Consider the following 24,576-nt stretch of genomic DNA (forward strand, 5'->3'; position numbering starts at 1 on the left):
TCTGCACCTATCAGAAGCCGACCAGGTAGGGAGCCTGGATGTCCACTCCCACTCCTATTTAGAAAGGACCTGGAATCTTTTGCCCTGAGCAGGCCCAGTGGAGAGTCAGGAGTAAGGTGACAATGGGGGCAGAGAACACCAGGAAGACCAGGCCACCTCCATCCCTCTGATTGGCCCATACCTGGTACTTCAGTCCTCCCCTTTTGCTTTAGTGTTTCTGAAATGCTTGGTTAAGTAAGTCTCCTGAAGGAAGCATACAAGTAGATTTTGCTTTGGAAAACATTTTAGGAAATAAAGATGTCCTTCAAATAGATGGACTCATCTACTAGGCTTTGTGTAGTGTGGCCAGGGGCTCTTAGTGTGGCCAGGGGCTCACCAGCCACCATTCCCTGGGGATGTTTATCAAGACAACTGCTTTGCCCAAGTTCCCAGCTCCATTTGAGCAGCCCATTTCCAAAGGTGACCTTTCAGTTGTGGGTAGTGGAGCATGGACACCCTGGCTGCTTAGAAATTCTCTCCTCCACCTCTGTCATCTTGGGCTTGCTCCTTGCCTGACCTGCCTGACCTGCCTGAGAGGCTCAATGCAAGGATCATCTGTTTGGGGGCTTAAAGCCACTCAGGCAGGCCAAGCAAGGAACAAATCTGAGATGATGGAGGGGCCATGGGACCTGGACAGGGAGCTAGCCTGAGATGACCACCAGCCCAGTGCCTCGCAGGCCTGGGAGGGAGAATAGCACTCCTGAGGCCAGTACTGAAATGACTGTAGACATACAGAGACCTCAGGTGTCACTAATGACTCATGCTCTCATGGAATAAGTGATGGAGAGAGGAAAGAGAACGAGAAACAGGAGGATGTGGGCACAATGAAGAGAGGCAGAACTGGAGAGCCAAGGGTAATGAGAATCGGCCTGATGTGAGTAGCTGATGATGATGCCTGGGACCACGGTGGGGTCATAGTCTGTGCTTCCACTGGGGGCCACAGCTGGGTCTGTGACACTTCAGCAGCAAGGATCTTCTATCACCAAAGGCTAAGTGGACATTCTTGGTGTGGGTTGCTGTTTAGGGACATGTTAATGTCTGAAGGCTGTGCAGAACTGTCCCTACCCCTCACCTGGGCATCATGGGAAAACTGGCCCTGAGGGCATGCTATCAGGAGAGCTGACCCCAACCCTTGCCAGCTGCAGTTCTTGGGAGAATGGCCCCCATATACTGCAGGAGCTGCAGGTGAGCCATCACCTGAGGATATGAATGTGGGAGACCTGGCCCTACCACTCATCTCCTGGGTGGATAAAGGAGAGATATTTTCTTCCCCACTTTTCCCTCACCACCTGTGGCAGGCAGGAGACCTGGCCCTGGGGTCATGAGAGTGGAAGAGCTGGCCCTGTACATCACTAGCTGCAGCACTCAGGAGAGCCGGCCCTGCACTTCGCCTGGGCAGCACGGTAGAGCTTACCTCAGGGCCCAGGTAAGCCAGCCCTGAGGGTGTGAGTGTGGGAGAGCTGGCCCCGCCACTTGCCTGCCATGCAGTGACATGGATGAGGGAGAGATCACCACTGCCACCACCACCCCTTGCCACCGATGGCAGGCAGGAGAGCTGGCCCCACGGTCATCAGAGCAAGAGAGGCGGTCCTGTCCCTCACCTGCTGCAGCACTCAGGAGAGCAGACCCTGTACTTTGCCTGGGCAGCACAACGGATGTGGTGGTTGAGGGTGAGCCAGCCTCAAGGGTGTGAGTATGGGAAAGCTGCTTCTTGTCTGCTGGGTGGTGGTGGTGCTGATGAGGGATAGAGCTCCCCTCCCCTCCCTCATCTCTCGATATCTATGGCAGGCCGGAGAGTTGGCCGTGTCCTTCAATGACTGCAACACTTGAGAGAGCAGGCTGGCACCTTGCCTGGGCAACAGGGTAGAGCTGGCCCTGGTAGCAGGGTTTTGGGTAAGCCAGCCCTGAGGAGAGCAGGCGGGCTGACCAGCTCAGATACCCTCAGGTGCAGATCCGGGACTTTGATTGGCCCACTCTAACATTTACCCCACTGATGGACTGCTAGAGTGCATGAAGAAGCAGGTCCTACAGATCCAAAACTACAGGATCTCCATGACACAGGGCAATCACAGGATATCTGAGAGGAGTCCCAGGGAGGGTCCAGTGTTGGTCCAGAGGCCAGTGCCAGACCAATGAGTCATTGCAATGAATATTTTGAAATCAAAGTGTGGGCAAAAGGGTACACTGTGACACACTACAACAAACCAAGAAAAAAAAAGTCTTGTTTTGGGGGGATGTTGCAAGAGTAGGGGGGTAGGTACAAAGAGAAAGAGAGGAGTGGGATTGGGGTGCATGATGTGAAATTCACAAAGAACCAGGAAAAAGTTTTAAAAATTATTCAAAGCCTTAAAAACAGTAAATGTGGAATTTCTGCTTTGATTTAGGGCTGGAAAAGCAGCAAGCCTGTAAGGACAGGGTTGGTGTCTTTTTTATCTGTTGTATATCAATGAATTTCCTGTAATATCTGGTGTGCGTGGTGCACATTTATAGAAGAAAAACATAACAAAAAATAAAAGAAGCAAATGCCTTTGACAATCCGAGATTCCTGTTTAAATTTATTCGGAACATGAATGCGTGTGTTGGTTAGGTGGCAAGATGAGGTTGTATTTTCTTTTCTTTTTTCTTTTTGTTTAAAATAATTAGCTTTGTTATTTGGCAGATATAGAGTAGTTTATCTTAGAGTCTCCAATAACATCTGCTCATTCTCATGGGAAATAGAAGACGAGTGTTTTTTATCTCATAACTCAGAAACTAGTCTGACGTCTCATTTTACTGTCAGATTCTTCTCACCAAAACCCCTTTGTGAGCTGCACAGGGGAGAGGTATTCAGACTGTGGGTCAGCAGCAGCTTTAGTGGGCTGAAGAGCCCACTCCACTCCAGTTTCAAATTACAACTTTTATCTTTCAAAGGGTTGAATATTTGCATTGATTCTTTACATTTTAGAGATGGCACACATTTTATTTAGCATCTAAAAAAAGAAGCTGAGCTCACACCTTTAGTCCCAGCACTGGGAATACAGAGGTAGGATCTCTGTGAATTCAAGACTGGCCTGGTCTGCATAGCAAGTTTCAGGCCAGTCAGAGTTATAGGGTAACAGAGACTCTGTCCAAAACAAAGTGACCAGACGTACTATTTATTCATTTCAGCCATCCCATAATGAAACACACCGTTGCTGTGATTTGAACATGACAGTACACATGTTGCTTTTTAGGCCTTCCTGGTTTATTCCTAACCCTTGTAGGCACAGGGAACTGTTCTATCAGGCACCCAGGAGAAGACAAGAGGCCTTTCTTGGGGTTCACGGCTAGTAGACCTGAAGCTTCTGGTATCTGTGATCCATCCACCGATTTAGAAAGTGCTTCACTGTGGCTGCAGCCACAATCACCACATTCAGAGCAAGAACCATGAAGGAAAACAGGTACAGACGGCTGAGAGGCTGCTTTGAAATTTCTGCTTCATGTGTTTGAGGCAGAAGTCCTGAAATTAGAAATAGTTTTAAGTATTACCATTACAAAATTTTGGTAGTATTCATAATGTCAAGTTATACCCTATGAATCTTATGTGTAAGTTAATAATGTGTACTTTCAACTCAATAGAGAAAGATGATTCTCAAACATCTAAATTCATTATATTAGGTTTTACCTTAGGCCATTTAGTGCTGGACTGTCTTTGAGTCTTTCCTACATAGCCTCTGAGGTCTCAGTGTGCCCAGAAGTAGGTTGTCCTATGTTAACATAATATTGTCTGTTTTGAAAAAATAACTTTTTCCCCAAATAGTCTCTGATGTGGACACTGGTTGACTTTGTTCCTCATTTAGAAGTTGAAAATAGATTATTTCTAATTTAATTATCTGCTCAAACATCTATAATGAGGAACTGAGAAGCTAAAGGAAAGTTGGTTTTAGATATGAGGTTAGTACAATACATTCTTAAATATATGTACAAATGGCTGTACAAACAACATTGTAGTATCAGTGTGCTCTCCATATATACACATATATGATACATATTATATATACATTACATATGTATATATATGAGATATTCATCTTGTGTACTTAGTCACTTGTTTGCTAAGACTTCTGTGTTAAATGTCTAAACTGTACACCTCAGGAACAACAGATTTGAGCCACATTTTACAAGCCACGGGTGTCCTTAGATCATGAATAGTATGTTCTTGCCTGAATCTCCACTTGCGCTTCGGTCCCTCTTCAGGCGAATTGGTCCTATAACAGAATCAGTCTTCCATTTGTATGAAGGAATATCTCGTTTCCTTCTTGAGACACAGCCTTGATTGCAGCGAGACGTGTGGTCATTGGTATCACAGATCAAAATCTTACACTTGATATACACAGAGCTCAGATGTTTCAAGAATTTAAAGGCATTAAACTGGAATCTTCCATAGTGCCCAAATAAGGGATATACCTTACAGGTCTCATCTCGACTACATCTGGAACAGAATTTTGGGACAGAACGGAATTTATCACAGCAGCTTTTTCATATTTAAATGAGGTGATACAAGCATGTTCAATGTGTGAACCTCTCTAGAAAGACGCCAGTGGGTTAGAGCGTTGTGGGTTTGAGCTATGGGGCTGGTTCTGAGAAATGTAATAATGTTCCCACTCTGAAATTCCTGCTCCTGTGAGCTACCAGGACATAAGCACCTATGCACTCGGGCTCAAACACCTCTCCCCACATTCTCTATACTGATGTACAAGTACAGCTGATTGCCCATCAACGTTTAGAGGAAAAAGACCATGGTGCTTTAAAAAAAAAAAAAAGCTGCAACTTTCCAAGTCTTTGCTAAAAACAGACAAAACAAACAAACAAAACAAGACAAAAACAAAAACTGAAACACAAATAGGCCTTTCTAGACAAATTATAAGTGGTTTCTCCCAATTACAATCAAATATTTTATAGTCACATTTAAGATCCCAGGAATTTGGAAAGTCTATCTAAAAATTTTATCATGAATTATCTGCAGCTAGTATACAGTAACAAATTTTAAATGATTAAGCTTAATAAAATTCCATACTAGAAAAATATTATAATATATATATATATATATATATATATAGAGAGAGAGAGAGAGAGAGAGAGAGAGAGAGAGAGAGAGAGTGAGGGAGACAGTGAGAGGGAGACGCTGAGGGAGGGAGAGAGAGAGAGAGAGAGAGAGAGAGAGAGAGAGAGAGAGGCTGGACATTGTTCAGTCAGTAAAGGGCACACTGTCATGGGAGCCTGAGTTCAGTCCCTACACTCACATACAAGCATACAAGTCTAGCACGCTTGCAATCCCAGTGTTGAGGAGGCAGAGCCAGGACAATGCCTGATTTTTTTCTGGCTGACAGCCTACCTGAATCTACAAGCTCTGGGTTCAGTGAAAGACCCTATCTCATAAAATGAGAGGATGAGGGGATGGATCAATGGTTACAGCACCTGTCACACACGTTGAGGACCAGAATTTGGATCCTGTTCAGAACTTACATAAAAGGGCAAGTGTGGTGGTCCACATGTAATTTCAGCACCCAGAAGGTGGAGACAGGGAAAACCCCCAAAGCAAGCTGACTAGCCAGGACAGCCTCTGCTAAGTCCTACATTCAGCTGAGACACAGAGCCTCATTATTAATTAATTAATTATTATTAATATAACTATTATTATTGTTATTATTATTATTATATAGCCTTATTATTAAGATGCAGAGTGAGACTCTCAGTATCAACCTCAGGCCTCCACAGATGCACACACCCATGCATGTGAACACTCACATATGCCAGTACACAAGTGCACATGTGTACATGCACATACCACACGTATATACAAATAAGAAAAAATAATTAAAGATAAGTCAGCTGTCTTTGAGGAAGCCAACTGATGTCAGTCTCTAGCTTCACATGTGCACATGTGCACATTCACCTGCTCACTCACGACACATACACACATCAGAAAAAAAGAAAAAGGAAAAAAAAAATGATGCTGGTAAGACACCTAGCAGGTCTGCTCCCGTGTAGACACCATATCCTGAACCTTTCTAGAGCAACAGGTAAGAACCCTCCCCCACAACCCTAAGACCCAGAACTGCAACTGAGAGCCTGGGGCACTCTGGACCCATCACCCACCCAAACCCTGCCCCTCCAGAATACAACTCCCCTCCCACCCTGTAAGCAGCCAACCTGACGGCTGACTAAAGGCACCGAAGGTCTGTCGGCTTAGTAAAGCAGCTGCCCGCTTTGACTCACGGCGCCACTGACTAGAAGTGGCTGCCTGCTTTGACGCACAGTGCAGCTGACTAAAAGCAGCTGCCAGCTGAGGGAAGCGGTGACGCCTGCCTCAAAGCAGCTGACAACACTGCCGCTTTGACTGGCATTCGCACGTCAGCCGCTCTGAGGCACAATCCAAGATGGCGGCTGCTTAGGCTCAGGTAGAACTATCAGTGCACTTAGGAATTTGACTCCAGCCCCTCCCGAACGGGGCATGCAAATGAGGTACCACTAGGGTACCACAAACCTGGCCAATCACCCCCTCCCGGGCAGGGTATGCCAATGAGTATGCTAATGAGGCATTGCAAATTGACCAATCGGACACCTCCATGCGCTTTGCCACGCCCAGGGCTGGGGGTATATAAGCAGCCCGTTCTGGGCATTCGAGTCAGTCTCTCCCAGAAATCTAAAAGAGCGCTTCCAATAAAGGCTGTTGAGAAGGATCCAGTTTGTCGCGTCTTCCTTGCTGATCTAGGCGCGACACCACCCCTTGCTTGGTACTTTTGGCTGGGGCAGACACCTAGTTGGTCTGCTCCTATGAAGACACCATATCCTGAACCATCTTAGAGCAACAGTGGAAACACTGCACTTGGAGCAACAGAGAAACCACTGCACTCAGAGCAGCAGGATTTCAGGATCCCAGAGGTGGCCTGAGTCCCAGGAGCTCTTCCGCCCAGGAGCTCAGGATCACAGGATCACAGAGACAGCTGGACTCTGAGGAGTTCTGACACAAGCAAGATAACTGGAAAGACAGTCTCCAGTCAGAGACAGTGAGTGCAGGTAGCACTAGAGTTAACCAGATGGCAAAAAGCAAGCGCAAGAACATAAGCAACAGAAACCAAAGTTACCTGGCATCATCAGAACCCACTTCTCCTACCATAGCAGACCTGGACACCCCATCACACTGGAAAAGCAGGATTCAGATTTAAAATCACTTCTCATGAGGATGATAGAGGACTTTAAGAAGGACATAAACAACTCCCTTAAAGAAATACAGGAGAACACCGGTAAACAGGTAAAAGCCCTTAAAGAGGAAACACAAAAATCCCTTAAAGAATTGAAAGAGAACACAACCAAACAGGTGAAGGAATTAAACAAAAACATCCAGGATCTAAAAATGGAAGTAGAAACAATAAAGAAATCTCAAAGGGAGAATACCCTGGAGATAGAAAACATAGGAAAGAAATCAGGAGTCATATATGCAAGCATCACCAACGGAATACCAGAGATAGAAGAGAGAATCTCATGTGCAAAAGATACCATGGAAAACATTGACACAACTGTCAAAGAAAACGCAAAATGCAAAAAGCTCCTAACCCAAAACAGCCAGGAAATCCAGGACACAATGAGAAGACCAAACCTAAGGATAATAGGTATAGATGAGAGTGAAGATTCCCAACTTAAAGGGCCAGTAAATATCTTCAACAAAATTATAGAAAAAAACTTTCCTAACCTAAAGAAAGAGATGCCGATGGACATACAAGAAGCCTACAGAACTCCAAATAGACTAGACCAGAAAAGAAATTCCTCCTGTCACACAATAATTAAAACATCAAATGCACAAAACAAAGAAAAAATACTAAAAGCAATAAGGGAAAAAAGTCAAGTAACATATGAAGGCAGACCTATATGAATTACACCAGACTTCTCACCGGAGACTATAAAAGCCAAAAGATCCTGGACTGATATCATACAGACCCTAAGAGAACACAAATGCCAGCCCAGACTACTATACCCAGCAAAACTCTCAATCACTACAGATGGAGAAACCAAGATATTCATGACAAAACCAAATTTACACAATATCTTCCCACAAAACCAGCCCTACAAAGGATAAGAGATGGAAAACTCCAACACAAGGAAAGTACAACCTAGAAAAAGCAAGAAAGTAATCTTCCAACAAACCCAAAAGAAGATAGCTACACAAACATAATTCCACCTTTAATAAATAAAATAACAGGAAGAAACAATCACTTTTCCTTAATATCTCTTAACATCAATGGACTCAATTTTTTAATAAAAAGATGTAGACTAACAGACTGGATATGTAAACAGCACCTAGCATTTTGCTGCATACAGGAAATGCACCTCAGTGACAAAGGCAGACACCACCTCAGAGTAAAAGGATAGAAAACAATTTTCCAAGCAAATGGTCCCAAGAAACAAGCTGGAGTAGCCATTCTAATTTAGAATAAAATTGACTTTCAATCAAAAGTTATCAAAAAGGATAAGGAAGGACACTTCATACTCGTCAAAGGAAAAATCTACCAAGATGAACTCTCAATTCTGAACATTTATGCTCCAAATGCAAGGGCACCCACATTTATAAAAGAAACCTTACTAAAACTCAAAGCACACATTGCACCTCACATGATCATAGTGGGGGATTTCAACACTCCACTCTCAGCAATGGACAGATCATGGAAACAGAAACTAAACAGAGACACAGTGGAATTAATGGAAGTTATGAACCAAATGGATTTAACGGCTATCTATAGAACATTTCATCCTAAAACAAAAGAATATACCTTTTCCTCAGCATGTCCTGGTACCTTCTCCAAAATAGACCATATAATTGGTCACAAAGCAGGCCTCAACAGATACAAAAATATTAAAATGATCCCTTACATCCTCTCAGATCACCATGTACTAAGGTTGGTCTTCAATAATAACAAAAACAATGGAAAACCCACATACATGTGGAAACTGAACAATGTTCTACTCAATGATGGCTTGGTCAAGGAAGAAATAAAGAAAGAAATTAAAGACTTTTTAGAATTTAATAAAAATGAAGGCTCAGTATACCGAAACTTATGGGGCACAATAAAAGCAGTGCTAAGGGGAAAACTCATAGCTCTAAGTGTCTACAAAAAGAAACTGGAGAGAGCATACACTAGCAACTTGACAGCACACCTGAAAGCTCTAGAACAAAAAGAAGCAAATACACCCAAGAGGAATAGACGGCAGGAAATAAGCATACTCAGGGATGAAATCAACCAAGTAGAAACAAAAAGAACTATACAAAGTATCAACAAAACCAGGAGCTGGTTCTTTGAGAAAATCAACAAGATAGATAAACCCTTAGCCAGACTAACCAGAGGGCACAGAGATAGAATCCAAATTAATAAAATTAGAACTGAAAAGAGAGACATAACATCAGAAACTGAGGAAATTCAAAAAAAAATCATCAGATCCCAATAAAAAAGCTTATACTCAACAAAACTGGAAAATCTGGATGAAATGGACAATTTTCTAGACAGATACCAGGTCCCAAAGTTAAATAAGGAGTATATAAACCATTTAAACAGTCCCATAACCCCTAAAGAAATAGCAGCAGTCATTAAAAGTCACCCCACAAAAAAAGCCCAGAACCAGATAGTTTTAGTGCAGAATTGTATCAGACCTTCAAGGAAAACTTAATACCAATTCTCTTCAAACTATTCCACAAAATAGAAACAGAAGGAACACTACCCAATTCCTTCTACAAAGCCACAATCATGCTCATACCTAAACCTCACAAAGACCCAACAAAGAAAGAGAACTTCAGATCAATCTCCCTTATGAATATTGATGCAAAAATACTCAATAAAATTCTGGCAAACCAAATCCAAGAACACATCAAAACAATCATCCATCATGATCAAGTAGGCTTTATCCCAAAAATGTAGGGATGGTTCAATATTCAGAAATCCATCAATGTAATCCACTATATAAACAAACTCAAAGGAAAAAAACACACATGATCGTCTCACTAGATGCTGAGGAAGCATTTGACAAAATTCAACATCCCTTCATAGTAAAAGTCTTGGAAAGATTAGGAATTCAAGGTCCATACCTAAACATAGTAAAAGCAATATACAGCAAACCAGTAGCCAACATCAAACTAAATGGAGAGAAACTTGAAGCAATTCCACTAAGATCAGGGACTAGACAAGGCTGCCCATTCTCTCCCTACCTGTTCAATATAGTACTGGAAGTCCTAGCCAGAGCAATTAGACAACAAAAGAAAGTCAAAAGGGATACAAATAGGAAAGGAAGAAGTCAAAATATCATTATTTGTAGATGATATGATAGTATAGTTAAGTGACCCCAAAACTTCCACCAGAGAACTCCTAAACCTGATAAACAACTTCAGCAAAGTGGCTGGTTATAAAATCAACTCAAACAAATCAGTAGCCTTCCTCTACTTGAAAGATAAACAGGCTGAGAAAGAAATTAGGGAAATGACACCCTTCACAATAATCATAAATAATATAAAATACCTTGGTGTGAATCTAACTAAGCAAGTGAAGGATCGGTATGACAAGAACTTCAAGTCTCTGAAGAAATAAATTGAAGATCTCAGAAGATAGAAAGACCTCCCATGCTCGTGGATTGGCAGGATTAATATAATAAAAATGGCCATCTTGCCAAAAGCAATCTACAGATTCAATGCAATCCCCATTAAACTCCCAACTCAATTCTTTATGGAGTTAGAAAGAGAAATTCTCAAATTCATTTGGAATAACAAAAAAAAAAAAAAAAAAAAAAAAAAAAAAAAAAAAAAAAAAAAACAGGATAGCGAAAACTATTCTCAACAATAAAAGAACTTCTGGAAGAATCACCATCACTGACCTCAAGCTGTATTACAGAGCAATAGTGATAAAAACTGCATGGTATTGGTACAGAGACAGGCAGGAAGATCAATGGGATATAATTGAAGACCCAGAAATGAACCCACACACCTATGGTCACTTGATCTTTGACAAAAGGAGCTAAAACTGTCCAGTGGAAAAAGGACAGCATTTTCAGCAAATGGTACTGGTTCAACTGGAGGTCAGCATGTAGAAGAATGCAAATCGATCCATTCTTATCTCCTTGTACAAAGCTCAAGTCCAAGTGGATAAAGGACCTTCACATAAAACCAGATACACTGAAACTAATAGAAGAGAAGGTGGGGAAGAACCTTGAATACTTGGGCACAGGGAAAAAGTTCCTGAACAGAACACCAATGGCTTATGCTCTAAGATCAAAAAAATGACAAATGGGACCTTATAAAATTGCAAAGTTTCTGTAAGGCAAAGGACACTGTCAATAGGACAAAATTGTTACCAACAGATTGGGAAAAGATCTTTACCAATCCTACATCTGATAGAAAGCTAATATCCAATATATACAAAGAACTCAAGAAATTAGACTCCAGACAACTAAATAACTCTATTAAAAATGGGGTACAGAGCTAAACAAAGAATTCTCAACTGAGGAAAGTCAAATGGCTGAGAAGCACCTAAAGAAATGTTCATCATCCTTAGTCATCAGGGAAATGCAAATCTAAACAACCCTGAGATTCCACCTCACACCAGTCAGAATGGTTAAGATCAAAAACTCGGGTGATAGCAGATGCTGGCGAGGATGTGGAGAAAGAGGAACATTCCTCCACTGTTGGTGGGATTGCAAGATGGTGCAACCACTCTGGAAATCAGTCTGGCAGTTCTTCAGAAAATTGGACATAGCATTACCTGAGGACCCAGCTATACCACTCCTGGGCATATACCCAGAAGATAGATGCTCCAACATATAACAAGGATACATGCTCCACTATGATCATAGCAGCCTTATTTATAATTGCCAGAAGCTGGAAAGAACCCAGACGTCCTTCAACAGAGGAATAAATTTTTTTAAAATGTAGTACATTTACACAACGGAGTATTATTCAGCTATTAAAAAGAATGAATTCAAGAAATTCTTAGGTAAATGGATGGAACTAGAAATAACATCCTGAGTGAGGTAACCCAATCAGAAAAGAACACACATGGCATTCACTCACTGATAATTGGGTATTGGCCCAGTAGCTCGCAATACCCAAGATTCAACTCAGAGACCACATGAAGCTCATAAAGAAGGAAGACCAAGTATGGGTGCTTCGGTCCTTCTTAGAAGGATTAACAAAATACTCAAGGGAGCAAATATGGAGACAACGTGTAGGACAGAAACTGAAGGAGGGGCCATCTGGAAACCATTCCACCTGGGTATCCATCCCATGTGCAGTCACCAAAGTTAGATGCTAATGTGGATGTCAGGAAGTACATGCTGACAGGAGCCTGATAGACCTTAGAGGTCTGTCAGAACCTGACATATTCAGAGGCAGATGCTCACAACTAACCATTGAACTGATCATGGGGTTCCCAAAGGAGGAGTTAGAGAGAAGACTGAAGGAGCTGAAAGGGTTTGCAGCCCTATGAGAAGAGCAACAATACCAACCAACCAGAGCTCCCAGGGTCTAAACCACCAGCCTGGGAGCACATAGGAAGGGACCCATGGCTCCAGCTGTATGTGTAGGGGAGGATGGCCTTGTTGGGCATAGGTGGGGAAGGAGATCCTTGGTCCCATGAAGGCTGGATGCTCAGTATGGGGGAATTTGAGGGTGGGGAGGTTTGAGTGGGAAGGGTGGGGAGGAGCACATCCTCACTGGAGCAGGAGGAGGGGGAATAGGATAGGGGTTTCCTGGGTGGGAAATGGGAAAAGGGGATAACATCTGAAATGTAAATAAAATATCCAGTTAAAAAATAATACTGATAAATCCAGAGATCCACTACATACCCACTGTTGATTAAGTCATAGGTTGGAGATACAAAGTCAGATGTGGGAGAGGCTCTGCAAGTATCCAGAAACACCACCAGGCTTGGATCTGAGGTGTGCAAAGTGACTTGGACAAAAAGAGTTTGGTTCAAATCTACATAATATGGTGACTCCTGTATAAGATTTTCAAATGAGCCAGACTCATAAAGAGCCATGCTGGTGTTGTATTTGCCCAGAACACTTTGATTTTGTATGATGTCATCTTCAGTTATATACAGAATCTCCACAGTAGAATTATACTCCATCTCACACGTCACCACAATCTGGAGGTGCTTCTGTCGGGTGATCACAGCAGAAATTGGAAACTTGGTGAAGGTGATTACGTTGGCATAACTGATGGTGTCGTCCTCTATCTGCAGAATGGGGAAGAATTCCATTTTTTATATTTTAATCCATCAATATATTGCAGAGTATAGAGAAGGATAAGACTTGTTGATAGCAAATTAATTTCCTTTAGTCTTGAGATAACAGCTTTCACATTAAATACTCTCAACCTTAAATGTGTTTTACTGTGCAGAGGGAAGGGAGTGAAAGATACAGCTTGTATTAGAAAGACTGAAAGATAGAATTGGGTAGAATTTTCTTTCAATTACATTAACATCATTGTGGAATGCAACTTTCCAGCTCTTTTAGGACTTTAAACTCACCAGATCAAGCCTGTTGGCACAGGCTCCTAGGCAGGCTGAGGCAGAAGGATCACAAGTTCAAAGCCCACCTGAGCTACTGCTAGGTCTGGCATGGCCTTAATAAGGACAGAATGACATAGTTCCTGCCCCTGAAACAGAGCCAGCATTGTCAATGGTTGCTGTGGGCATAAGGCTTGCTAGTGTAATAATGTACATATTTTACGTTCCTTCTTCAAGGAATGCCCTCCCTGTTAATGTTAATGTTGTTAATGTTAATGTTAATGTTAATGACTCCATCATAATCAGAGAGAACACAAGTCTGGGAGGTGAAGGTGTGACTAATGTCTCGGCAAAATGATAAACATTGGGATCTTCAGGGACAGCCCTTAAGGGCTCTAAAACTCTAAAAACATGAGTTCAAACGTATATAATTTCTCAAAAAATAAGGATGCAATATGAATTATACGAGGGGCTTCACAGATCTAAAGGAACAGAAACAGCCGTACTGTGAGCCAACTTGTCAGAAAGATACAAAGAAGATAAATATGGGGACTGGTGATTACAGGAGATCCCACTCAGCTAAGGTTTTCAGACAGATTCCTGAGTTCAGGGTAGGCCAGGGACAAAGCAGGGTTAGACTCAGGGGGCGGGGGCTGGGGGGAATAGAGAAATGGTAATTTCATGTTGGGGTCCTACTTAGCTAGTTTGTTGTCTGTGCTTAACAGAGGCAGGCATATCTCTGAATTCTTTTACAATGTTAAAGGCAATGTGTGCTTGCTGTCTCCTAAGAATTAAGGGGCTGGGTCACAAGACGCTGATTCATAGGATAATCAAGACGGAACCTGGAGTAAATAACTGGACTGATATGTAAAATGAAAGTCTGGGCTTATGATCTACAAGAGATGTGCTATTCGTAGATTTTTTTTTTCCTTTGGGAGAGAGAGGGGGAGACGGAGAGGGAGAGGGAGAGGGAGAGGGAGAGGGAGAGGGAGAGGGAGAGGGAGAGGGAGAGGGAGAGGGAGAGGGAGAGGGAGAGGGAGAGGGAGCTGCTTGGAGAACTATCTTGAGCAGAACATCGAAGGAGAGCGCTGTCTGGAGACCTTCAGAGAGAGCAGACCATAGAGAAGGCAATATGAAAAGCCGTGTCCAGCAGAACATAGATGGTCAGCTTGAACCCAAGATTTTACTTCGAGTCCTTTGTTTTACTGCTCCCGGACACCTCTTCCTTAGAACCCCTCTGCAGGCCGAGGCTGGTCCTCGGCAAACTGCAGAGTTCAAAGTCAGCCTGGACAACTCAATGAGATCCTGTTTTGAAACATAAGGTAAGAAGACTGAGAATACAGCTCGGCAGCAGAGGGCTTGCCTGGCGTGTGTGAGGCCCTGGAGCTGATAAATAGAAGACTAAACTCTACGACATGTTCCCTCTGCAAAGAGGCCTAAGTTAGTGTGTCTAACCCGGCAGGTCCCCAGTGTGTGTAGATAGAAGCTTGGCCTTGCTGCACCATAGATGTCTGTGAAATAATAAAGCCTGTGTGTTCATTTTTGGAAGAAATAAATAAACAGAAGAAAATATTTACTTTTTATCAGCTCCTCTGATCTAGTCTCCATCCTCTTAACACAAAGTGGTTTAAGTTTACAATATGTATATTGAGAGGCCTAAGAGTGTTGGCAGTGCTTAGGATCCTAAGTGGCATTTCTGAAGCATACAGACCAAATCACGGACTTACAACTCTTAATATTTAAAATATGCTTTTACTTTCTTTCTTTTCATAATAAGATAATAAGATCTTAAATCCAACTAAATTTTACCAAATACGGAATGATGATATTCTGTACAACTTTTCCCAATAGGCTAGGAAACCCTAAACACCAAAGATATCCCAAGTCTCTCTAGTGAGGCTTCAGAGCTCTCTGCCTTCTGTGAAAAGCAGCCGACCTCCAGTTCCCTTGCAAATAAATAAGACAATCGTGACTTGTGTGTGAGTGAACGTGTACACAGCTATGTTCACGCCTCCGTGTGTGAGTGAACTGCACAGCTATGAGCATGCCTTCTCAGTCCAGCCATGTGTGTCCGCTGTAGTTTATGAAAGATACAGCAAGTTCCGTACCTGTGCATCCCCATATGGCGCATCTGTGAGCATTCGACAGAACCCTGCTGTGGGTTTCACAGTACCTTTTTGGTTGTACCGCATTCATGCAGAGGGATAGAGAACTCTATGACGTTTGATACATTCGGTCTGCAAGTTGGGTCATTTAGCTGCAAATGGCTCTCATTGTAGTTAAGTGACTGTAGGTATGATTTGCTTATGATGACTCTCATCTTGTCAGAAGCACAACTTAAAGATGCTATCAAGAAACGGGGGAAAGAATGATCACATTTGGGCCAGCTAGGAACTTTACATTTTTAAAATGTCCATGTGCAGACTATTCTATAAAAAGTTTAACCTGCTGGGACTGGTGCCAGACACCTTTACCCCTAGCAGCCAGGAGATAAAGGTACATGGATCTTTGTGAATTCTAGGTCTACATAATGAGTTCCAGGATAGCCAGGGCTACATAGTGTCAAAAAGAAAACAATAACAGCAACAAACAACCTGAGTCCTCTGTGCAGAAAAGATGGCTGTCAGTAAGAGAACTTTCTGCCCAAGCAGGGTGGCCTGAGTTAGAATCCCCAGGACCCAGATAAAAAGCCAATTATTGCTGTGCACGTTCCTGTAACTCAGCGCTGTTGGGAACTGAGACAGGAAGATCACTAGGGTTTGCTGGCTGCCAGATTAAAACCCTGTCTCAGGGAACAAGGCAGAAAGTGCAAGAGCAGGATACCCAATGTCCTCCTCTGGCCTCTATACACACAGACACACAGACACACAGACACACACACACACACACACACACGAATGCACACCCACTTTCACACACAATAAATAAATAACTATCCAAACTCACAATACATTAAATGGTAGGTGGAAGACTGACACGGCCTAGTTGTTGGTGAGCTTTTCACAATGCCCACTGCTACCTTGTTTAGCGCTATAATCTACACATCTGATTTAATTATATAATCTATACACCTTATTACAGTTACATTACTTTCCCCCTTTTTTCTTTCACCCCTAAGCCCCTCCCAAGTGCCCCCTCCAATTCTTTTTATGCCCCCACTTCTAAATTCATAGCCTCTTCTTATCCAATTATTATTGTTACTTTTCTTTAAAATTATGTTATTACAGAAGACATTAAGCCAACCAGATCTTGGGTTCTATTGAAATAATTTTCAGCTTAGTGGAGTCATTCACTTCCTCCTGTAGTAAGCAGGACACAGGGCGGCTCCTCAAGCCTCCAGGTTAGCTATATTCCCAAGTACATGTGACAGGCTGGCAAACAAGGCTAGCCACAATCGGGCTAAGAATCAAGGAGAAGGCTCTATGTAAGTAATAATCAGAGAGCTCAAAGTAGCTGAGGGCTGTGACAAGTGACTTACTGGTGTTGACATCTTCTATGTAAATTGAAGTGTAGGAAGCAGAAAAGCCTCTGTAGGAATTTGCATAATCTGTAGACAGCACAACAGTCATGGTGTCCGAGGAAGATTCAAAGGTAGGTTTCCCACGGCCGCAGAACTGCTTGAGCAGGCCTGACGTGGTGGAGGGGCCATCATAGACTGCCATGAAATCAAACCTGCAGTGCTCATCCAATTCTAGGCTGAGAAAGACAGCCTCTGGTGTAAAAGCTTTTCAAAAGTATTCAGTTCTATTTTTTTTTTTATTTTTAATTTTTTTTGATCATTCTTTCTAAAGTCAGGAAGGAGTTTTCCTTACAATGACATCTCAGATTTATGATGACAAACCTGGAACTTCGTGAGTCCCTTCATGGTACCTCAGAATGTCCAGAAAAATAGTCAACAGAACTGGTAAGTGTGTTTCCTTCTACAGTGATTCTCTGAGAAGTTCCTACATGTGGGAGCATGTGATTTGTTTTGCTCCCCAGGTTGGTCCCCCAGTGGCTTGGGGGTCTCTACAGTAGACCACAATACTTACAAGAGCTCTGCGAATTTCAACTTTATCTTATAGCCTTTCTCTACTTGTATGTGCCACACACAGTATGCCAGCTCAGGGTGCGGCTTTGGATAATTGGGGCTGTTGAAGGATCCTTCCAGTGTTCGCAGGTAACCACCACAGTTTGGAATAGCTGGAAAAACACAAAGACCGTTAGATGTTTCTGTGATGCATGGAGTTTAACATGTATTCCCTGAGTGTCACACCATCCCCGTCTCCTCTGTGGATCACGTTGGGGGTTTTCTTCTCTTAGCATCGGACCTTTTGCCCTTGGGACACCCGAGAGCATAGCTCTGTCCTGCAGTCAAATCATACTAAAGTGACTGAATTGGCTAGAGAGGCCCTCCACCCCTTGGACTGAGCTGTAGAAAGTAGCCACACTCTTGGGGTTAGTGCTGGAGGCTCCTCCCCCACTATTGCTGTCCAGGCTCACTGGCTATCACCAAAGGAGCTGTTGTTCTAAACTGTCCTTTCTTAAGATGTCTGTTAGGGCTTCAGTATAGAGTCCTCTGCTACTCTCTCAGGCTAATATTCAAATTTCAACTCAGATGTCGCCTTCCTCTATCCATCCCTGCCACCGTAGGTACTGTAGTGGGCAGCATGACAGAGAAGCAAACTGAAGACTGCTATGTTGGTATAAAATAGTTTAGGTTGGTTGACTCATAGGACCCATATTACGTAGGGTCTTCATGTCAGGTGTGAGGAGGTAGCCTGGGTCCAGCTCCAGAAGAGCTTGGTCTCCACCTTGTTGGTTGTGTAGCACAAAGATATCAGTGTCAAGATCAGCTCTTCTAGAAAAGAAGAGTGAAGCTCTCCTTATGAACCTGCTGGCTCAAGTCCATGGCATTCTACCTGAGGTAAAACTGGAATTAGGGGCCAGCTACATAGAATTGTGTAGCGCCTGATTGCCCCCAAACTAGCTCAGCCTCACCCACATTTGCTTGGTTGTCAGAATCATCCCCAGGAACTTGATAGTTTGGACAAAAGCCCAAGAGCCTCAACTCATATTTAACGAATGTCAAAGGGGTCTCAAGGTTATTAAACAGGCTGAACAGAGTCCTTTGGGCTCAGACACAGTGCTTATCAACGTGTAGCTGTGTGGTGAGCCAGGGGACTGGTTAGAGGAAGAGCATCAGGAGCTTCTCCAGAACCAAAGGATCAGATTACAAAGGTGGCGACTGAACACTCAATTCTTCTCAGCACGCCACTGGAGAACTGCCTTTCCACCAGAGAACTCTGTGAGGGAACAGATCCAAGAGCACAATGTCCCCAGCAGGAACTGGTGTAACCTGTGCTTGCAGAGGGCAGGAGAAAGGATGTGTCATGGACAACTTACTGGTACCAGAGGAGAAGAAATAGTAGAAGATATAGATACTCCTTTGGAGCCTTGTCCAGTCAGTGACTATCTGCAATGTCAGTAAATTGGATGACGACTCAAACACAGGCACGAAGTCATTCCTGCTGCAGGCTTTCCCTAGCAGAGGCCCACTGGTGGAGCTTCCGTTAAACACCTTAATGCTTTCGTTTTCACACCTGCTGTCTGGATCCAACCTGGGAACAGAACACACCTGTGATTGGAGAAGAGCCACTAGCGAAAGTGGCTTTTAAAAGGCATTGTTCCCTGTTCGTATTAGCACAGCAGTTTAGTGAGTGAGGGCAATCTGGTTCACTTAAATCAATCATAAGCTCCATCCCTCTTCAAGATCAGTCAGGCCACAACCTTAATGGGCTCAGGAAAGTGAACTAACTTGCAGCACTTTGTACTTAGTAAATGAACAAAAACAGGCCTAGAATCCAGGGTTGCATTCCTCCTCCTCTTCCTCCTCCTCTTCCTCCTCCTCTTCCTCCTCCTCTTCCTCCTCCTCTTCCTCCTCTTCCTCCTCCTCCTCCTCTTCCTCCTCCTCCTCCTCTTCTTCCTCCTCCTCTTCCTCCTCTTCTTCCTCCTCTTCCTCTTCCTCCTCCTCCTCCTCCTCCTCCTCTTCCTCCTCTTCCTCCTCTTCCTCCTCTTCCTTCTCTTCCTCCTTCTCCTCCTCTTCCTCCTCCTCATTCTCCTCTTCCTCCTCCTTTTCCTCCTCCTCCTCTTCCTCTTCTTCCTTCTCCTCTTGCCTCTGTTCCCTGAAACTGCAGGGTGAGTAGTTAGTATAGATCTTTCTAATTTAGAATCCAGCCTCACTGATATTTGATAGCCAAGCTTGCTGAAAAAACAACTTTCCATGGCCGCCTTCCAGTGAAGCATCCCCCAGCTGCCTCTTCCACCCCACCGTATGCTCATTCTGGAGGATGGCCCAATGCTCTGCACTGACAAGACAGCCCAGGATTTCTATTTTCTGTGCATACGTCAGGCTCTTTCCAAACACCCATAGAGGATCTATACCCAAGATGGCTCTGAGAGCCTGAACTCCCTTCCAGCTTAAGCACTCCCCTGATATATAGCTTTGGACCAGGAACTTAGGCCACACTTGACCTCAGTTTCCTCTTCTGTACTTGCATTGGAAGTTTGGTTTTTTTTTGTTGTTTTTTGCCATCTTAGCATGACAAACCTTCCATGGGCTTCTTATACAAGAAGTCGCCTCAATCCATGATGTCTTTCTACTGAGTTTTGCTCTTAGCACAATCCTGCTCTTTTCTTTATATATCAAAAAATGGGGAAGGGGTGTAGGTTTCTAGTGTTCTGGGAAGTCAGTGAGTTGCTGTCTTTGCATTTCACTGACGGTCAGTCAATTCCAGCTTCTGCAATGTAGAGCCCTGGTTCTCCAAGTATGGTGGCTGGAACAGTGGGATCAGAGTCACTTGAGAATGTTTCTTATCAGTCATGAGCTCCATGCTGGGCAGTCACAGCACACACCTTTGATCCCAGCGCTCAGGAGGCAGAGGCAGAGGCAGGCAGATCAAGACCAGCCTGGTCTGCAGAGTGAGTTCCAAGGCATCCAGGACTACACACAGATTTTCAGGCTCCACATATCTTATTTAAATTAGATAGTATAGAACCCAGCCCAGCCCAGCATGTGCATTTTGATGAGCCCTCTTGATGAATCTGACAGCTACAGAGCAAGAAGCATTGACCTAGAATAGGAGTCCTGGAGCAAGAATGCTGGGATCCCACTCCCTTCTTGGACTAGTGTCCTTGGTCCAGAAAGTAGCTTCTCTGAGCTTTCTTTTCTACTGAGTTAGGTTGTACCCGTTGCAGAGGGGTGTTGAGAAATAACTGGGGCAGATCCTCTGAAGTCCCGAGGCTTTGTAGTACAGAGTCTCAGATCTTAGCATGGCATCATCAAGGCATTACAATATATGTCTGCTGTTTTTAAAATACAATTTCAAAAACTATCAAGGCTAGGTCCCATCCTCTGATACTCTGAACTAACTGCCCAGGGTGCACGCTGGGAAACTTCCATAATGGCTCTAATATAGACCAGAATTTGGAGTCAGAGTTTAAGATTTTAAGACCTACATTCTAGCAGTAAATAGCTGGGTACCAACCTTGATCAATGTGTACACTTTTTGATGGACCTCCACAAGCTTTCAAACTCCTTGTGCCTGTAGCTTTAGCATTGGCCTCACAATCACTGTGTGACCCAGATTTTTGCATGCCAGTCTTTGGTGATGACCAGTGGCCATGATCATTATTCTTGTCACCATGGGGATCACCGCATCAGCCTCTGGAAGCAGCTGAGTTCCCTCTGCAGAGAGCTCATCTCCCACCCCAACATGGCTAGAGTCATCTCCCTCCTTGAGAAGTTGAAGCCTCTACTTACTGGATGTAGGAGATGATGATTCTGACGCTTGTGTTCTCAGGTCTCGCTATGGTCCAAGTGCAGTTCTCATCAGCATTGAGCTGTAGGATCAGGGCTTTATGGTTCTCTCCCAGATTGGACCCTCCCAGACTGGCTGTGCATCTTGATCTGCCTGGTAGATACTATAGTTGGCACTGAGGAAAGGAGCAGTCCCCATCTCCCAGCAGGCACTAGGATTCAACCTCCCACAGGAAGAGAAAGTAGTTGACCAACATATACCAGACTCCACAATTTTTTTGTGTGCTTTTATTTGAATTCAGTTTCTCTCCCTTAGGGTGTTGATGCATTTTGCTTTCTAGGTTTTTAGGATTTTGTTGTTGTATTGGGCTTGGGGATTGTTTTGAGGAAACAACTTAAAGTGGAGTGGGTAGAGAGGAGAAGAGGATCTGGGAGGACTTGGAAAAAGGGAAGAATATGATCAAAATACATTTAAATTTAAAAAGTGTTAGCTGGGCAGTGGTGGCACACACCTTTGATCCCAGTGCTCAGGAGGCAGAGGCAGGCAGATCTTTGTGAGCTCAAGACCAGCCTGGTCTGCAGAGTGAGCTCCAGGACATCCAGGACTACACACTAAAACTCTGTCTAAAAGAAAAAATGTTTTATATAACAAAAACTTATTGGACAAAAAGATGGGGCCGATAAGATGCTTCAGTGGGTAAAGGCCCTCATTGCCAAAGCTGACAATCCATAGCCAGTCCGCAGACTCCACATAGTAGAAGGAGAAAACCAACTTCTAGAAGCTATGCTCTGACCTTCGCCTGAGGACTGTTAGATGTGAGGACACGCGTGCTTAAGCACACACCATAAATAAATGTAAAAAGAAAAAAAAATTAAAGATCAGGAACCCAATAAAAAATGAGGAAAGAAAGATATGGAGGCGTACCTTTGTAACTGCAGTGTTTGGAAGGCTGACGAAGAGGCTCCCGTGCAAAGAAGCTCACACACACACACACACACACACACACACACACACACACACAATCCCTCTCCCTTCCCTTCCTCCCCCACCCTCTCTGTGTCTGTCTGTCACTCTTTGACACATTTTCCAAAAGAGACTGTAAAAACCCCTACGTACTTAGAAACAAACTTTCATATGTTCTCTTTCACCCATGACTGATGAATGAACTGTCTAGCTATCTTTACTTAATAATAACTATGTCTACATTTGTCAGGGAAAAGAAAGCAAAGATAACAGAAGAGGTGGCACAGTCCCACCCACCCAGGGACAGCATCTTTATTAAAACCTTCTGCGAATTCTTCTGTCTTTTCCTTTCCTCCTCTCTTTTTGATTTTAAAGAAGTTCTGTGCACAGTTCTAGACATAAACAGCATCATGTTGTAAAACTTAAGGCATTTTCCCTCTTAACAGAGACCATTTTTTGTGTATGTAACATTTTAGAACTGAACAGATTATTTCTCTGTTATTGATTTGCCCTTTTAAAAAAAATCAGCAACTAAAACTTATTTTTATAAGAATTAGACCAATATCTATTCATGTAGAAATCATCTTCCTGAGTTATGAATTCAAAGTGAAATTGTGTGCACCTTTTTTTATTTCAATGATCATGGGCCTTAATGAAGTGACTATTAATTAAGCCCAGAGAACATGAGGCGGAGTTACTCCCTGTATGGAGAGCAGTGGCATCTATGAAAGCTTTCAAAGATTTGGGAGAAGCCTAGTAAAAGCCAGTCTGCTTTTGTTTGAGTTGAAGAATCTGGTTCAATTTTCTTACCTTCAGCCTCTGTAGAATTCAGCTGTGCCCCACAGGAGACAGCTAAAACAGCCCATAAAACAGCCCAAATGACCAGCCTTCCAGTGACTGCCATCTTTGCAGGGTGCCTCAGGGCCCTCAGGCTTTTTATAATCCCCTGAGTTTTGTAAGCTTCCTGGTGTCTAGGGAAAAGTGTCAGTTTAGCCACGCCAGGGGTGGTGCTGGTGAGAAGTCCACAGCTGTGGAGCTGCATCCTGGCCAGCAGTTCCTGGTACTGTGCTCATGCTTCCAGGTCTCTCTTCAAAGGGCTATGGGCCAGCCAGCGGGATTCCCCACAGAGCTCAGCAGTTACATAGCAGTTCCTTTGGCCTTGAAACTGCTCTGAACTTGAGCCTTGACCCTGTCTGTGAAGATCATGAAAGAGCACTGTTCCAGGATCCAAAGCTCAGCAAGCCAGGGGAGAGCAAACTCTTGGACCCAGCTGGGCCCTCAGATGCCTACAGGAGGCTGACCCAAGGGGTAAGGAAGGGACAAAGGATGTGGAAGAAAAGACAATGTAGATCAGGCCTCCCTGCAACCCTGCAAGGATTGCTGACCCCTGTTCCCTCTGAAGAGGCTAACATGGATGGATTAGAATCCCTCAGGCATTGAGCTTGCAACTCAGGGATAGAAGTCCTGGTGTCCAACATGAGACTAGGGAGAAGAGTGTGCATGTGAAAGGGACTACCGATTCATTTATTTATTCATTCATTCACTTATTTATTTATTCATTCACTGAGCAAGTTTTTATTGCTCACTGTCCTACGATGTGGGAATACAGAGCTGAGTACAAGATACATACACTGGACTCTTAGCGAACCTTTAGTCCAAGTGGAGGGAACAGACAATGAATGAATCCCAGTTCATACAGGGGCATGTGTGTTTAGTGTGCTACAGATAGATAGAATAGAATGTGGCAGCCTTGGTTGGGAAAGAATGCAAATTTGGACAAAGGAAAAGCATCTTGAGAAGATGAAATGGAAGCAAATACAAAAAGAGGGAGACAATCATGTATCTTACTTGAGGAATTTTGTTTAAAAGTGTGTGTGTAAAGGCCCTTGGTGCAGGAACTTCTATAAAATGATTATGTGTGGAGGAGAGGGAAGGGGGAAAGGAGGCAGTGAAAAGTTCAGGCAACAGTTGATAGAGACAGACCTGTGTGGCAGAGAAAAACTCAGTCTTGTTTTAATTTCATGTGGAACATTTCAGTGAATGGCCAGTTCTAGGTATAGTGGTTACAATGAGAATGGCCCCGTAGGCTCATGTAATTGAATTCTTAGTCTCCAGCTAGTAGAATTGTTTAGGAAGGATTAGGAGGTATGGCCTTGTTGGAGGTGGTATGCCACCAGGGGTGGGCTTTTTGCCTCATGCTTGTGGATCAGATGTGAGCTCTCAGCTACTGCTTCATTGCTACGCCAGGCCTGCCTGCCTGCAGCCATGTTTCC

The 24,576-nt window shown here is 43.5% G+C and overlaps 1 protein-coding gene across 1 annotated transcript; it reads right to left on the minus strand.

Annotated features, from left to right (window-relative positions):
* Positions 1-3,240: 3,240 nt before the first annotated feature.
* Cuzd1 (CUB and zona pellucida like domains 1) lies at positions 3,241-23,270 on the minus strand. Its single transcript, XM_034522817.2, has 9 exons — positions 23,114-23,270; positions 21,343-21,493; positions 18,927-19,141; positions 17,573-17,723; positions 17,020-17,237; positions 15,715-15,887; positions 12,877-13,268; positions 4,221-4,489; positions 3,241-3,517 (listed from the first exon to the last, which is right to left on the minus strand). The coding sequence occupies exons 1-9, from the start codon at positions 23,205-23,207 to the stop codon at positions 3,345-3,347; spliced, it is 1,836 nt and encodes a 611-aa protein (XP_034378708.2). The 5' UTR covers positions 23,208-23,270; the 3' UTR covers positions 3,241-3,344.
* Positions 23,271-24,576: the final 1,306 nt, after the last annotated feature.

The sequence above is a fragment of the Arvicanthis niloticus genome, chromosome 1 (assembly GCF_011762505.2).
Source record: "Arvicanthis niloticus isolate mArvNil1 chromosome 1, mArvNil1.pat.X, whole genome shotgun sequence".
Classification (NCBI taxonomy): domain Eukaryota; kingdom Metazoa; phylum Chordata; class Mammalia; order Rodentia; family Muridae; genus Arvicanthis; species Arvicanthis niloticus.